The sequence below is a fragment of the Formica exsecta genome, unplaced genomic scaffold (genome assembly GCF_003651465.1).
Source record: "Formica exsecta isolate Colony F162 unplaced genomic scaffold, ASM365146v1 scaffold237, whole genome shotgun sequence".
Lineage (NCBI taxonomy): Eukaryota > Metazoa > Arthropoda > Insecta > Hymenoptera > Formicidae > Formica > Formica exsecta.
This window is the reverse complement of record NW_021849649.1, coordinates 567,437-582,768: the sequence shown is the minus strand read 5'-3', so window position 1 is coordinate 582,768 and position 15,332 is coordinate 567,437. Positions and strand designations below refer to the sequence as shown.

General features: G+C 39.2%; 1 protein-coding gene across 2 annotated transcripts in view; it reads right to left on the bottom strand.

Annotated features, from left to right (window-relative positions):
- LOC115235954 (alpha-catulin) overlaps positions 1-14,903 on the bottom strand; it is a 47,902-nt gene extending 32,999 nt beyond the window's left edge. For both annotated transcript variants that reach the window (XM_029808111.1, XM_029808109.1), the window contains exon 1: positions 14,671-14,903. In XM_029808111.1, the coding sequence (XP_029663971.1) occupies positions 14,671-14,757 (87 nt within the window). In that variant the 5' untranslated portion in view covers positions 14,758-14,903. The remainder of the gene's footprint in view (positions 1-14,670) is intronic.
- Positions 14,904-15,332: the final 429 nt, after the last annotated feature.

Here is a 15,332-nt window from a genome sequence, read left to right as displayed (position 1 = left end):
GGTCGACTTCCACGCGGATTGGCGATTGATACTCGACGATGACGACGACGACGACGACGACGACTACCGCTCGTTGTTAAGGGTGCACGACTCGCTGCTGTCTCGCGTGCGCGCGTACACAGTGTGGGTGGGCGACATGTGGGTGCGTGTGCACCCGCGCGCGATTTCCTCCGCGCTTTTTCTCCGGCGTTTCTTCCTTAACTCGCGTGTATGGTTATACGCGTATGTACGTGTCACCGATTGCACGGCTGCCGCTGGTGCGCGACATGTGTACGCCTATGTCTGTTATGTCTCCAGAAATAATACGAATGTAGTTCGTATTCGTGATGTACGTGTCTACGCGTATCACTTGTGCGTGTGCGCGCACTTAGCACACGTGTCCGTAACGCGAGTACGCGATACCTCGTTTCACGAGTGAGGGTGAGTGGTTGAGCGAGTAGATGGAGCGTATCTATATGCAGGGAGGGTGGTATGTGCGTATATGTGTGTGTGTGTGTGTGTGTATGTGTGTGTATGTGTGCGCGCGAGGACGACGGAGCGCGTGTGTCGGCTTCGAGAGAAACAGGTACCGGCCTGTCGAGTGCCTAGGGGAAGACTGGACTCGGGGAAACGGCGACGGCGACTCGCTGTGGCAGGATCCACACGGGGAACGGGTGTGCGCGGCTCTGTGTGAATCGGTCTCACTCCCGCACAAGACTTCCCACCCCGAATCCACCTGTCGTCCTCTCGCTCTCGCTCTCGCTCTCGCCCTCGCTCAGAGCTCAAGCTCACCGCTCTCAGTCTGCGTGAACGAACCAACGGTTGCCGGAGCACAGGCGCGCTGCTGCCTCTCTCTCTCTATCTCTCTCGCTCTTTCTCTTTCTCCGCACCGACCGAGAATCAATACGTCGGCAGGCCCGTACTTTCGCCCGCGAAATCTCAATTTTTGCTGTCGACGTCGATTCGAGATTCGCCTTATTCCCGACCTTGGTCGTCCCTCGACAGGCTCGTGTGCCCTCGTGCGTAAACGGCGCCGGAGATGACTCGGCAGTGCTTTTTGTAACTCGACGAATTGCGTTTTTGCAAACTCGTGACGTATCGTTCGCAGGGGAACATTCGCTTTTTACCTCCCTTTCCTCAACCGGCTGAAAAGCGCGGGAGATTCTTGTTTCCAGAATTCGGGGGTTCGATAGAAATCGGGAGACGGTAGGGATGGTAATTTTTGATTGCAGCATAAATTCTTGTCGTAAAAACTTGTGTGAAGGGAAGATAGGCGAAGGAATAGGTCTGATAGATTTATGTCGAACCATTTTTTCATATCTAATCATTGTGATATATATAAGATATGCTTAAAAATTCAATGTAGTTTTATTGATCTTTGTCCAATGTTCAATATGAAAATTATTGTACAAATATCATTATTATCAACGATTTACCGAAAAAAGTTTTGATGAGACTATTATTAATAATATAAATAATTCAATGTACAGATTTTTAAGCACCTCTTGACATTAAAAAAATTTTTTTTTATATAGAATATAAGTGGAACGTGAAGACATGTTATAAAATGCTGGAGACGTGGCTCTGGCATCAAATTTCTCAAAGAGACGAAATTTGAAAGCACCATCATGCTTGGCCTTTAATGCGGCTTTTCGATTCTCACATCAGTTTTAACCCATACGTTCGATACTATCGTCCGTGAAGCGCTTCGCTAGAACGTTATAATAAGATTGACTGGAAGTCACTCGTGATTGAAAATTAGATAATCCTGCTATAATATCTCGTGTAACGTTCTTATCTCTTTCTCGAATAGCATAATCGTAAACGTAATTACGAAGCAACATCGTTATTAGATATGTTAAAATTTTGAAATGTGTATGTGACACTAGTGTACTTTTTTTAGAAACTTGAATATTGATCATTATTGTCAACTCTAGACATAATTTAGACGTGTAGAACAGCAAACTTTATATACTTGACAAAGAAATTGTTTATTAAAAACGGTGTCTTATTAAGAATAAAATGATCTGTGATAGGAAGATCAGAAATGAAATGTCACAAAAGACAAACATCACCTAGGAGACGAGGGATCCGAAAAGAGATAAGGAAGAAAATTAGACGGCGAGAAAAAAGATGACTTAGGGTGGCGAAATGGTCGAACGGAGAATAACGTGACAACCATATATATTCGCGATAGCCTCATGGCTCTAAAAATTTCATGTATCAAGCGGCAACTATGAAGAAAAATTGCCAGATACAATAATGACAATGATTATTTTTAATATTAAAATGTTTCCAAGTATATATAATTGCTCTCTCTTCTTTTTCAAAATGTTCAGCCACAATGTGTCGTCACATTGTGAGATTTGTCACTTTAACAACAAATGCTTGCAGCGATTATAAACTTGCTAAAGACGTCGTGTGTGTCTGATAACAACAGTAATAGTTTAAAGCGCTTAAGCACTTAGCAGCCTCAACAAATTAGTATTATAATTGTGCATCTTTCTCTTCTACATCTTCTGTTACATATAGTAATAAAACATTATCAACAACCACACGTCGTATGTACGCAAAGTGGATGCTGCGCCTTTTTCCTGAAAGGGATGTGCGGCGATGCACGAGCAGTTGTACGCGAAATACGAGGCACCTTCGAGTGTAAGGATAAAAGCCACAAATTACAACATGTAGGCAAGCGACGGGGAAGGCTCTTTAAATGATACACGCGAGGGAGGAAATTTCTACGAAGCGCAGCGAGACCGCGTCGCGCTAAATAAGCTCGCGTCGCAAGGTTGTATATTTTATATAAACACAATTTCTCCCTCTTCCAAGGCACGATATTATTGAGATGCGACGGAACGAGTAAATAAGATTGCACGGCACTGTACATCGGTGCGGTATATTTATGGGGCCAGGTTGCAGCGGGTACATATCTTGTACTCATCTGCCGCAAACGGCTTTTGGAGTGTGTGTCTCTCTCTCTCTCTCTCTCTCTTTCCCGATAACTTACATAGTATCTAGTACGGCATAATACCGCGCCACCGGGAATTGAATGCGAAGAATTTCATATGGCTGGCTTAACGGTCGCGTTCGAACGATTCTTCCTCGAATCTCCGAAATGCCCCGGTGATATATCGGCCGTCCAGGATAAATTAGCGTTCTTGGACTTCTACTTGGACTTTTGCTCTAAGGGGAGTCGCATTTAAAGCTATGTATTCTATCGTCCCGTTGCCAAGTGCTGGGTTGTTCCCGAGAACAAAGTTTGCAACCTTTGAAAAGTCGCGCAAGCACTTCTTCGAGTCTTTTGTATCTAGGACGAATGTTGTTCTCAGAGTAAGTTGACGACAAAAAAACGTAGCACGGATAAAAGCGAAAGGAAGCAAAACTTCCTTCAATAAGAAGCAACAAAAATTGCGAAAGACACCGTAAACAGTATTAATGATTGCAAATTAATTAAACTCGTGGAGTTTAAATTGTGATTTTATAGCAGCTGTTAACGATATAATTAATTGAACTGATTTATTTCTTGTTTCCATCTATCGTTTATATTTATTTATTTTTTATTTCTATATAATAAAAGGTAATTTTCCATACAAGTTATTTTTTCAAATTAATCGATTCCACGTTCTATTTATTTTTAAAACTATAGTTTAATTATATGACAATTTATTTTATATTGTGCGACGGAGCGATATATGTGACGCGACAAAATAATTCTATTGAAGAAATTTACTCCTATTATTTATTGATGAATTTTTAATTAAGACGTCGCCTTGGCGACGTTCCAAACTGGATTGATTCCAAGAAAATCTTTCGGTACGATACACGCGTAGATTTTATTTAGAAAGAACTGATATTTGTAATTTTCTAAGATCCGTTTAATCTTAAGATTGTAGATTAAGTAAAGTTCATTTCATTCTGCATTGATCTGGAAAACTTTGCTTTGTTCGTCGAATGGGTTCCATTTTTACGGATATCTTTCATCTTTCGTATTAGATGCATCAGACTCAGCACATATTTTATATAGAGAAAGAAAGACTAGAATCGCAACAGATTAATCAACTAATGAGAAATTTAAAAAAGAAAAGATTCGAGATGATTCACTTAATTTTTATTATAGCAAAAAATGAACACAATTTTTAAGTATCTGATTTTTTCGAAAGTTTTGAAAAAGAAAAATAATGTTAAAATAATATATGTAATATTTTATATACATTGTGAAGTTTATTATAAAATCCCGATGAATATCTTGGTATATTAGATACATATTCCTTTATTTTGGCTTTAATTAGATGGTTTATGTAAGGGAAATTTTTACGACAAATATAAAGTCTGTTGCACATAAATGCTGATATCTATACATGTCATTCCAAGCTGCACGTTGTTCGGTTAGTATACAGAGTATATCTCTATTTATGGAGTTCTGTTATTCGCTACAAGCATGTCAGATGCGGTACGTGTTTTATGCGCCGAAGGGAAACATAATCCGCAACGAGTTACGATCGAAGGCGCCATTTTACGTTTCTTGCATATAAACAGTTATTCAGAGTAACCCGCAAATGTCAGATGCTATTTCTTTTAATGATTTGCAATAACAAATTTGATGAAATCCACGATACTATTTTCTCAGGAGAAGAATGTGTTTAAACGCATTCATAGAAAAATAAGAAAAAGTTTAATTTTGTCACTATCAAGAATAATTTTAATTAAATAATATTTTTGGATCTATATTTGTTTGTAAAAATTCTTTAAGGTAAATGAGAGCGTAAATTGTTAATCAGAAAAGTAGTAGCGACGACAAGAAGCATGTAAACAGACATCCGATTATCGGACCGAAAAGCTCTAAGTGCATCTGTAATTTCTTAAGTGTGTGTATCTTGTGTATTTTGTGTATGTTATATATATAATATATATATATATATATATATATATATATATATATATATATATATATATATATATATATATATATATATATATATATATATATATATATATATATATATATATATATATATATATATATATATATATATATATATATATATATATATATATATATATATATATATATATTATATATATAACATACACAAAATACACAAGATACACACACTTAAGAAATTACAGATGCACTTAGAGCTTTTCGGTCCGATAATCGGATGTCTGTTTACATGCTTCTTGTCGTCGCTACTACTTTTCTGATTAACAATTTACGCTCTCATTTACCTTAAAGAATTTTTACAAATATATATATATAAAAGTTGTAAATAATTACATTTCTGCCATAGTTTTATATTTGGCCATTTATAATAAAGACTATTTGTCTCTTTAGCACACGGACGTCGCGTCGTATCGACACTGTAAAGTCATGCTTAGCTGATCATGTGTGTGAAGCTTCTACAAAAAGGAATTCGAAAAAAAAAAAAAAAAAAAAAAAACAGATAACAATACAAAACGTCGACATTTGCAAACTCGAGGGATAACGTTGCTCTCACTCTAAGTGTTCTGCTCTATCCACATTTAACAAACAATCGCTTACATGGCTAGTCATCTATGTGTATAATTCTAAGGATAACACATCACATTTAGCTGCAGGTACTTTCGACACTGCCTATAAAGGACTTACCATCGATGAGCCCATTATATCTATGTATGAAACTCAATTTCGTTTCTTCCGTGGAAGACGTGCCTAAAACATAGATTCCCGTTCATTGTCAGTGAGAAACATCAATCTCGCCCGGCCGCGCGCTCATTATATCACGGGCTAAAAACAAAATTAAAAGAAACGTTCGCGAAAATGGCCGGAGATATTTCGGAAAATACCAGAGTGGGAGAAAAGAGGATGTGCCTTCGCGAAAAAACCAAAAAGTGTATCTCTATACTTTCCAAAGTGAGCAACATCTCTTTTCTCCGATGACGAAGTTCGTCGTCTTATCGTCGATTATTATCGAGTTCGGGAGCGATCGCAACCGTTAATTTTTATACAATGACTCGCGGGCGACTATATAATCTACCGTTTGGAAATTATTCGATTTAGACTCGGCGCGCAACGTTTGGCATATCATATCAAGTGGGCGTCGAGGCTTGAATACCAAATGGTTACGAAACCAACCGACAACGCAACAACTATGCGGATAAAAGCTATTGGAAAAACGTGTGCAGGAGGCGCACCTCGCCTTGCCTTTCTTTGTCGACTCGACCCACTTTGAGCTCGAGAGTCCGACATTTTTCTTGTTTGACATTTGCGGCCGGCGCATCATTCGCGGGAGACTTTGTTGCGCTTGCCGTCAAATGCGATTCGCTTTTGTACGCAGCTGAAAGTCGCGGATGTTTCTCCCTTCGTCGGCTTGCTTTTAGAGGCTATAAATGGTGACATCCCTCAATAGCTGCGGTAATGGCGGCATTGACGAAAGTATCATCGATGACTTTGTGAGTGACGCGTGATGCCCATAATGTCAATGACCATAATCAATCTGGCAGTCATGATTGTCGTTCTATCTTTCGGCGTAAGTGTCGCAATAAAGTCCGCACAGTACGTTATCGTACAAAATAATCGCGGAAGTGTCTTGAAATAATAAAGTGCAGTTAAATCGTTGCTTTTCTCGCGCGTCGCGTATCGTTTGATCTTTTTCTTCGTCATTTCATTCAGAAAATACTCGCCTCTCTTTCTATTCTACGTAGTTTCAATTTCATCTTATCACCGCAATTAGGTCGGGTCTTCTTCGGTAAATATTGTTTAATGCCCGGAGCATTTTGCTCGAGTTTATTCTTATCAAGCAATATCCCAGAGGCGGAGACACAGACGTATCATTTTTTAGCTTAATTATCAGAATCATGTGTACCTTGACGGCGGAACTGTTTTCCGTGACAACATTCTGCTATGTATTGGAAACGAATACGTTTACTTTATTACGCTTTAACTTAAACTCTTGTGTGTATGTGTGTGTGTGTATGTGTGATATTTTCTGTTTATATATTTTTGGAAATACAAATAGATAACAAAATTAAATATTACAGTCTTATGTTCAAATTTTATTAAAAAAGACTTGCATAATTGTGCGCTATCTGTTTTTTTATTTTTGCAAGGTGGGGGGGCTAGCTCGATAGGGGTAATATATTTAATTTTTGAAGTAAATATGTATGGCTTTTGTGTGTGTGATATTTTCTGTTTATATATTTTTGGAAATACAAATAGATAACAAAATTAAATATTACAGTCTTATGTTCAAATTTTATTAAAAAAGACTTGATCTTAAAAGTTCATCAAGGAATTTACAGAGTTGAAATATATTTAATTTTTGAAGTAAATATGTATGGCTTTTTCTTACATTTTTATGACGTGATGTTTTACATTGTTTGGAAGAAAGTTTATTTCATCGCGGTAATTTCGCTCTTTTGTCCGGACTTTAACTCGAATACTTTTAGTCGACTCTTTTGAATGAGCATACAATTTCTCGACGAGAATGTTATCTATATTGTATTGCGTTTATTCCATGTTCGACGTCAAAGAAAATCAACTTCGTGTAGGATATTTTCGCGAAGAATTTGCTTTTCTTGTTCGTGGTTTTGTGGTCTAATTATCTTTTAGAAAACTGTGATAAAACACGTCGTTGTACCACGGATAACGAAAAAAATCAAATTTTCTTATTATTAATCAATTTTTCTTAAGTAAGGTTAAATAATTTCTTTTTCTCCCTCTTTTTCCCTTCTCCTCTTTCTCTCTGTCTGCATGATAAGCAGGGCTATAACGAAGAACATGATAAACACTTTTTTATTGATGTTTGTTTTCCTTAGTTATTATTCTATGCTACTCTGCTTGAATTTTCTTACATAATTTTCAGCACGTGGTATGCAATTTTAATCCAAATGTTCTCCTTGTGCTGCTGAATTTTCTTCCGTATTTTCTTCCGAACTTTCTGCCGTATAATAAAACAGATTTAATATAACATGAATGCAGTATATGAGACAAAAGTATATTTTGTATAACAAAACATACAGAGATATACAGGATGATAAATAATGAGAGAGATAAAGAGAGGTAGAGAGAGAAGGGGAGAGGAAAAGAGAGGGAAGGGGAGAGGAAAAGAGAGGAAGAGAGAAAGAGAGAATATTTCTGAAAGTTAATTACGTGTGTGAAAGGTCAAAGAGCAAACCAGTATTGCGCGAAGCAAGATATGTACCACAAGCGTATTAAAGGACTGTCATTCGTTTTTACGTCAATGATGAATTATTACTTTTATTAATCAATACATCACACATATGCACTGTACGTTATATTGTTCTTTTCTTATTTGATTGATATGTTTGAGCGAAAAAGATTTAACATTCTATGTTTATGTTTGTGTATTCGGAGATAAAAAAATCTGCGTATAGTTGGCATATTTTCTCTAGCGTATTCAAACTTTGGCAAATTTCTTTTATCGATTATTTAGATCGAAAATATTTTCTTTCTATTTGCCAATAAATTTTTGTTTGTGTTAGGATTATTTCAAGTTAGAATTAGTTTCGGGCCGACCCTGGTCGGTTTGGTTTAATAAAATAATTTTTTAAATTGTATTAAGCACAGAAATATAATATCGAGATATTAATATTAATCAGTAATCGCATATTCGAGAGAATTTTAAGTTGCAAATGTCTATCCTGTATATTATCCATTTTTCTTTGGCCACTTTTTGCCGACACAAGTTTTTTAATGGTCGTCGCATATATTTCCTCCGAATCATTGGCGATCCCGTACTTTGGTTCACGTTTCTCCATTTCTCTCTCTCTCTCTCTCTCTCTCTACCTTTTCTTCTATTATAATAAAACGAACTCTGCACAATGCGAAGGCGTCGAGAATGCTATGACGCCTCTATCGAGCGGTCTTTTCGCTCAAAGCTTGGAAGCCAAGCGAAGATCGTGGCCAGGTGGTGAAATTTCCCGACAAAATGGCTGTTTTTCGCGCCACTTTCTATCGCTATTGCGAAGAGTTTTGTTAGTTATATATATCTAGATTTTAAAGATTTTTCAAACGTCGAATTTCAGCAGAATATTTCTCTTCGCGATATGAGAAATTTTTCATATTTCCACCAAATTATTCGCGTCAAGAGTTATTCCCGAATTTTGAATAATGATATTAAACGTACACAAGAATTTTGGCTAGTGTACAGTAACATTAGCAAGCTGAAATATAACGAAAAGATCAAATAAAAAATAGCCAAAACAGTTAAAATTTAAAGTGGCAATTAAAAATTTTGATTTAATTTTCCAAATTTATATTATTTTGTGCATTATGCATGCATTGAAAATTATTAGAGTCGAAATATTGCCAGATTACTATTAAATGACGTTAATAACTAGATAATTAGGATTCTTTTATACTGATGCTATAGAGTTGAATAATTTCTAGCGGTATTATTGGACGACTGACGACGATTGAAACGCAATTAATATGGGCCTGTCATTCCTTTACGCTTGTCGATACAAAATACTTTCCTAGGAAGGATTTAAATAATGCACGCCAATCGATGTGACTCGTTTCTATATATGTATCATATAAGGATCGACGACTTTCTTTTAACTCGAAGCGGTCGATGGTACCGTTGATCGAACCAACTGCCGTCAAATAGGCCGACAGTCAATATTGATAGACTGGCTCCCGGTATGTACTTGATCCGTCCTCAAATAAGAAATTCCATCATCGTATGCGACACATTTATTGCGCCTTGGCAAATGTCGTTCGAGGATGCAAATAGTAGTCGTGAATGGCAGTTCGTTTATTTGTTGTATATATAAAAAAAAAAAAAAAAAAAAAAAAAAAATGAATTAAACGAGAAAGTCGGGAAAAATTGAAATATGTATCACATGCGAGAGTTACGTCGGAACGTTCGAGTTATGCAGAAAAATTTGTCGAGTAGCAATATAATTGTCACTTGACAGAATTTTAGTTTCAGTTAAATGCTCATTGCGAATACACATTGTTCACTTATCCACTTTACCATTTTTAAAGAGTTTTTATGATATTGATAATAGAATGCAGATAGTCGTATTCTCCCGTATTATTATATATTATGCTTTAACATTATTAGATATTTAGTGTTCTTTTCGAAATTTTCTTTGGATAGTACAAAACGCGTAGTATAATATAAAATTTCTATACTACTGAATTTAGCGACTTGTGATATTTTTGCACAATAACCGATTTCGGAGCTGTGTACGAAATAGTGCAGGGAGTAGTTCGAGAAAGTCTTGTCACGTCGCGGTCTAAAACGTTACTTGTTTGCGCGACGTGTATATCTGACTAATATTATGTCTTATATTTAGAGAGAGAGAGAGAGAGAGAGAGAGAGAGAGAGAGAGGAAGAATCAAGCTCAGGGAAAAGCTTTGAAAAAGCTCTGTGTTCTGCGTGAAACTTCCAGAATGGAAGAATCAAATATTAGTAGTCGCTATCACTCCCCAGTATCTTTTTAGTATCCGCGGCCATCAACCAGTAAGACCCAGTTTGAGATTAGATCGGAGATCGGGGTTAATTGAAATGTCCAAGAATGTTATTTCGGAGAAACTCTTCTTATACTTCCTATGCTTTGTCCGCCGTTCATTTCGATTAGTGATGATCAATATACGTATAACGTCTAACGTGGAATTCACAGTAAGTATAAGACGAGGAGAGAGTAATGGAACTGCCGCGAGAGAGATACAAACACGAAGGCGAATGAATATGAATAAGGCGAATAGAAATGGGGTAATTTTGGCTGCCGTGCTACGTGAGAGATGTAAGTAGATATTTTCAGCGCACTGCTGCTACGCACGATATTTCAAGCGTCATTTAACTATCTTTATAGTCGCAGCTAATGATAATTTTCTCTTTAAAACATATGTTGTTGTTGTAACAATAGTAGCGGTAGCCAAATTATCGTACATTTAATTGTGTTTGATATATTTATGCACGTGTGTGTGTGTATTATAAAAACTATATATCCATAGCTTCTTTTGTGAAATCGCGAAATTGCTTTTAATTTATTGATTGGCATTTCAATGTAGTGGAGCTTTCTACAATCTTTAATATTCTACATCGATTAGGATTGTAAGATGTTTGATGATTAGAAAATTTACACGAAATTATTCCGACATTCTGTTTAATAAAGTTTAGAGTTTATTATCAAATTTTACACATTTATAACCATTGACTCGCCAAAGTTTAAGCGATACAACTCTCAAAAGTTCTATGAAATTTCAAGGTGTCCGACTAGAGAACTATTAACGTCAAGAAGCGATTTAATGAGAGGTTACTTTGACGTGCGAACTCAATCGAAGCGTTCAAAAGTAATACCGTGAATGAAATTATTCTCGAACAGCGTGATGGAATACGATTATTATCTATTCCAAGAAAGAGAAAGAGCATAGCATCAAAGACATTGCATCTCCTTCTTTTATAATCGAATAATTTTTAAAGAAATATCCTTAAATTTTCTCCCGACGTTCCGCAATTTTTAAAAGAGTGATGGTACAATCGGTGATTTTTCCGAATCATCCAAAGATGATTTTCGGATAGGACAGTAATCGAAATGCGCCAAGTTCACAGTTGCTGACAAAATCGCCGGGCAGTAGCGACGGTCAATAAAAGATCCGGCGCGGGGGTTGAAATCGTGACGGAAATCGCTAAGAAAGCGGCTTAAAGCCCTGCGAAGGCTGCCAAGCAAAGTAGTAGTAGTAGTAAGGGCGAAAAAGTAGAAGAAGGTGACAGTCGAAGGAAGTAAGAGGAGGGATAGAAGAAGGTCCGAGCAGGGGCGGCTAGGCGGCAGCTCTAACAAGTGGCTGCAGCTCGTAACGATCGCCCTCTGTGCCATGCACCAGCCAAGCCACTCGTACTGCACGCCCTCCTAACCCAAGGGGGTTAACCAATACACATACACACACACACACACACACACACACACACACACACATCGTGTGCACACGTATGTACACGCTGCCACGCCGCCAGAAATATCGATAAACACGACACGAAGGTCGACCACGAGCGGGCGATCGGCACCCCTCTTCCATACTCTCGAAATAACCTGCGTCTATTTCCTTTTCGTTCTTCTTTTTACTTCAGTCTCGCTGCCACGCGTTCCCATTTTATCAATGATAATTATCGCGTCAAGCGAGATTCGATCGATGTGCGCTTGCGAAACTATCGATTTTTCATCGTCCCTTATTTTCGCTTGCTTTTCTTTTAGCAGTACTATCGCGACCATCTTTAAGCTAGTTGGCTGGAAATTAGTGTAGGGCGTAGGGTGTCGGATCGACGACTGTTAAATTAAGTGGAACTTCGGAGGAGAAACGAGGAGAGAAAGAGGATTCGCTCGACCTGGCCTAACGTTTCGTTTATTTTCTCGCGTGTCTCGGGTATCACAATTTCTTTGGACAAAGAAAGATCGAAGAATCCGACCTTTCCCTTTTCTTTCCTTAATACTCTTCGGGATTGTTTGCACGAGACGTAATGGGTCCGACGGAAACGACGGCAGCAATCGGCCTGCGTAATCCCTTTTTTTAGACACGGTCGGCTTTGATGACGCGGTGAAAGTGTGAATTAGATCGGTCTCTCGGTTTTATTTGACGAACTTAACCGCGAAATGAGATGCGGTTTTTTTCAAGCTCCCTCAAGGACTTGTCAATGTTAGGAAAAGATAGATTCGTTATCGTGAAAAAGATAATTATTGGAGATATTTCGTGCTTTCTCTCTTTGAAGCGCAATAAATTCTTTTCGTGAGAAGCGGAACTTATTTCTTTTTAAATTGGCAAAATATTTTTTTATCTCTTGGTTTTCTCTCTTCGTTTAATGATGCATCGCGATTATATATATCGCAAAATTCTAATCTGATATATTTGTTGAACCGGCAGTTAATTTTCATATTTCGGCAACACGTATCGCTGTGGTTGATGATAATTTGCTATAATGTATTTTATCGGATAATGAAAAGTCTTTCAATTAATATATATATTGAAATACACGCCATTTAATTGAACGCTCATGATTTCGAATTTGTTATCCATATAAGCGTGAATATATATGTATGTATATATACGTATTATATACGTGAGTGCGGTCTACTGCATGCGGCGGTGCATTGTGCATTCATAGATATTTTTGTCGAAAGATACATTTCAGCCATGTATTAGAAGAAAATATCAGTTAATGTAAAACTCTCTATATAGATACGAGAAAACATCTAATAACGATCATAAATTAGTACAATAATATTCTGTAATCCCAAAATAGAAATTTTGAGCATATATTGGAAAATAGTACATGAAGCAAATATCGATTGACATTTTGGGCGCGTAAATAAACGTTGATAGTTCGATGCACAACGTATCTGTATAATGTTAATCGAATGAAAATTTTACTGCATTAATTAATAGAATTCTGTAAAAGAACGAAACAAGAAATTTTTAATTTCTAAGTTTGCGTGTTGTACATCTTTTCCACGTGTAAAATTCCTCGATCGTGCCGTGGAAATCGGAGGGGGGGGGCGGTCTATTCTTTGATCGCGAACGGTCGTTTGGAGGCCTTTGACCCGCGATCCGCAGATCCTTGTATGCGGCTCACGTGCGTGCATCGCGCACGTGCCGGTGATTATGCAACGAGGGTGCAGCGTAAATTCGACGTAATTCCACGAAAATACCAGTGTCGGCGCCGACAAGCAGCGTGAGGTGAGCGTGCGCCACAAGAATTAAAGTGAGCAACGTAGAAGAAAAAGAGAAATGTGCAGAGAGCATGAGAGAGAAAGAGAGAGAAGGACAGATAGAACGGAGTGAAGAAAAGAGAGAAAGATAAGAGGGTTTAGGAGAATGACAGAGACGGTGGACCACCGAAATATCTCCGTTACTCTCCGTGTATGCGGCGCGTGTTTCGTGACAAGTTGGACGTATTAAACACATGCCTGGCATCGGAATTGTCAAACTTGGCGAAATAGCATCGGATGCGCTTAATAGGGTCGCGGGACCGACTTGACATTCGCGAATAAACGACGTATGCGTATCCGAAGATGAGGACGCGATCCGCGAAATTTCTACGAGCGAGAAAGCGAAAGCGTGAAAATTGCCTCGACTATTTCTAATTTAGTGGAGTGGCGTCATAGGGGAGCGTGATGCGTCTCGAGTTCTCCTCTTCCGCGTCTCGCCTTTTCAATCTCCAGGAGATATCCACCGTCTGCTTTGCCTCTGGGTGCACGCGCACCCATTTTTTCCTCTGACGTCTCGTGATGTTCATCGCGCGCGGCATTTCTCCGTCGTCGCACGCGTGATTGGAATAGCGAGAGAGAATGAATATTAGGAATAACTCTTGGATTTCGACAATTATCTCGATCCTTATTCGAGAGAAAAAAATGCGAGAGAGATGCAACGCGATGTAGATGTGATGTAGATATGCTGAATAAGCGAGAAAGACGTCATGCGAGGGGAACACAGACGGAAAACGAGCGCGAGACAGTGACGGAGATACGGCGAATGAGAAAGAGAGATGGCAGTGAGAAAGAGAGGGACAGTGAGAAAGAGAGAGAGAGAGAGAGAGAGAGAGAGAGAGAGAGAGAGAGAGAGAGAGAGAGAGAGAGAGAGTAAAAGGGATGCAGGCAGAAAGAGACAGACAGGAAAGAGACGGCGCGCCGCCGGTGCGAACGAAAACTGTCCGGTCGCCGCGTTTTCACGCGACCGGAAACACGTCTTACCTGCTTCACTAGCGGGAGTAGTGTCTGTTCTATGCTACGGGTCTTAATCTCTAGGGTGGCTGGGTCTACGGGGTCGGGTGTCGCCATGATTCGAACACAACTCCGTGCTCCGTAGACTCGAGCCGAGGCGAGAGGGTTCGTTGCACCCCTCCTACCCCCGCCCGCGTGCCCGGCACGACTGCCACCCTCGCACCCGCCGCGTCGCTGCTGGCCACCGGACGTGTTCCCCCCCTCCCTACGGCCCAGCCCCAATGGTCGAACCCCGTGTGCCGGTCTGACGAGGGCGACGTCGCGCGACGACGACGACGACGCCGACGCAACTACCGCCGTCGGCGCCGGTCGCCGGAGCGCCGGGCGTCGCGACGCCGCAACCGCCGGCCATCTCTCGGTTCCTCGCGCAACGCTCTTCGTCCACGTTCAACGTTCATCGTCATTGACGACCGCCAGTAATCCGGAATTACGCGAAAAGAGTTGCGAGGTAGTTTCACAAACGCCTTCTCCAAGAGCAGACTGCGAACGCGGACAAAATTGGTCGATAATGCGCTCAGGGAGCTTGAATCACACGTTCCCGCCATTTAATATTTAACGCGCCAAATAAACTCACGTCGCAGTATTTCAAGAATTGACGATTCAATGGGAGTGATTTGTCTATAAATTAATCC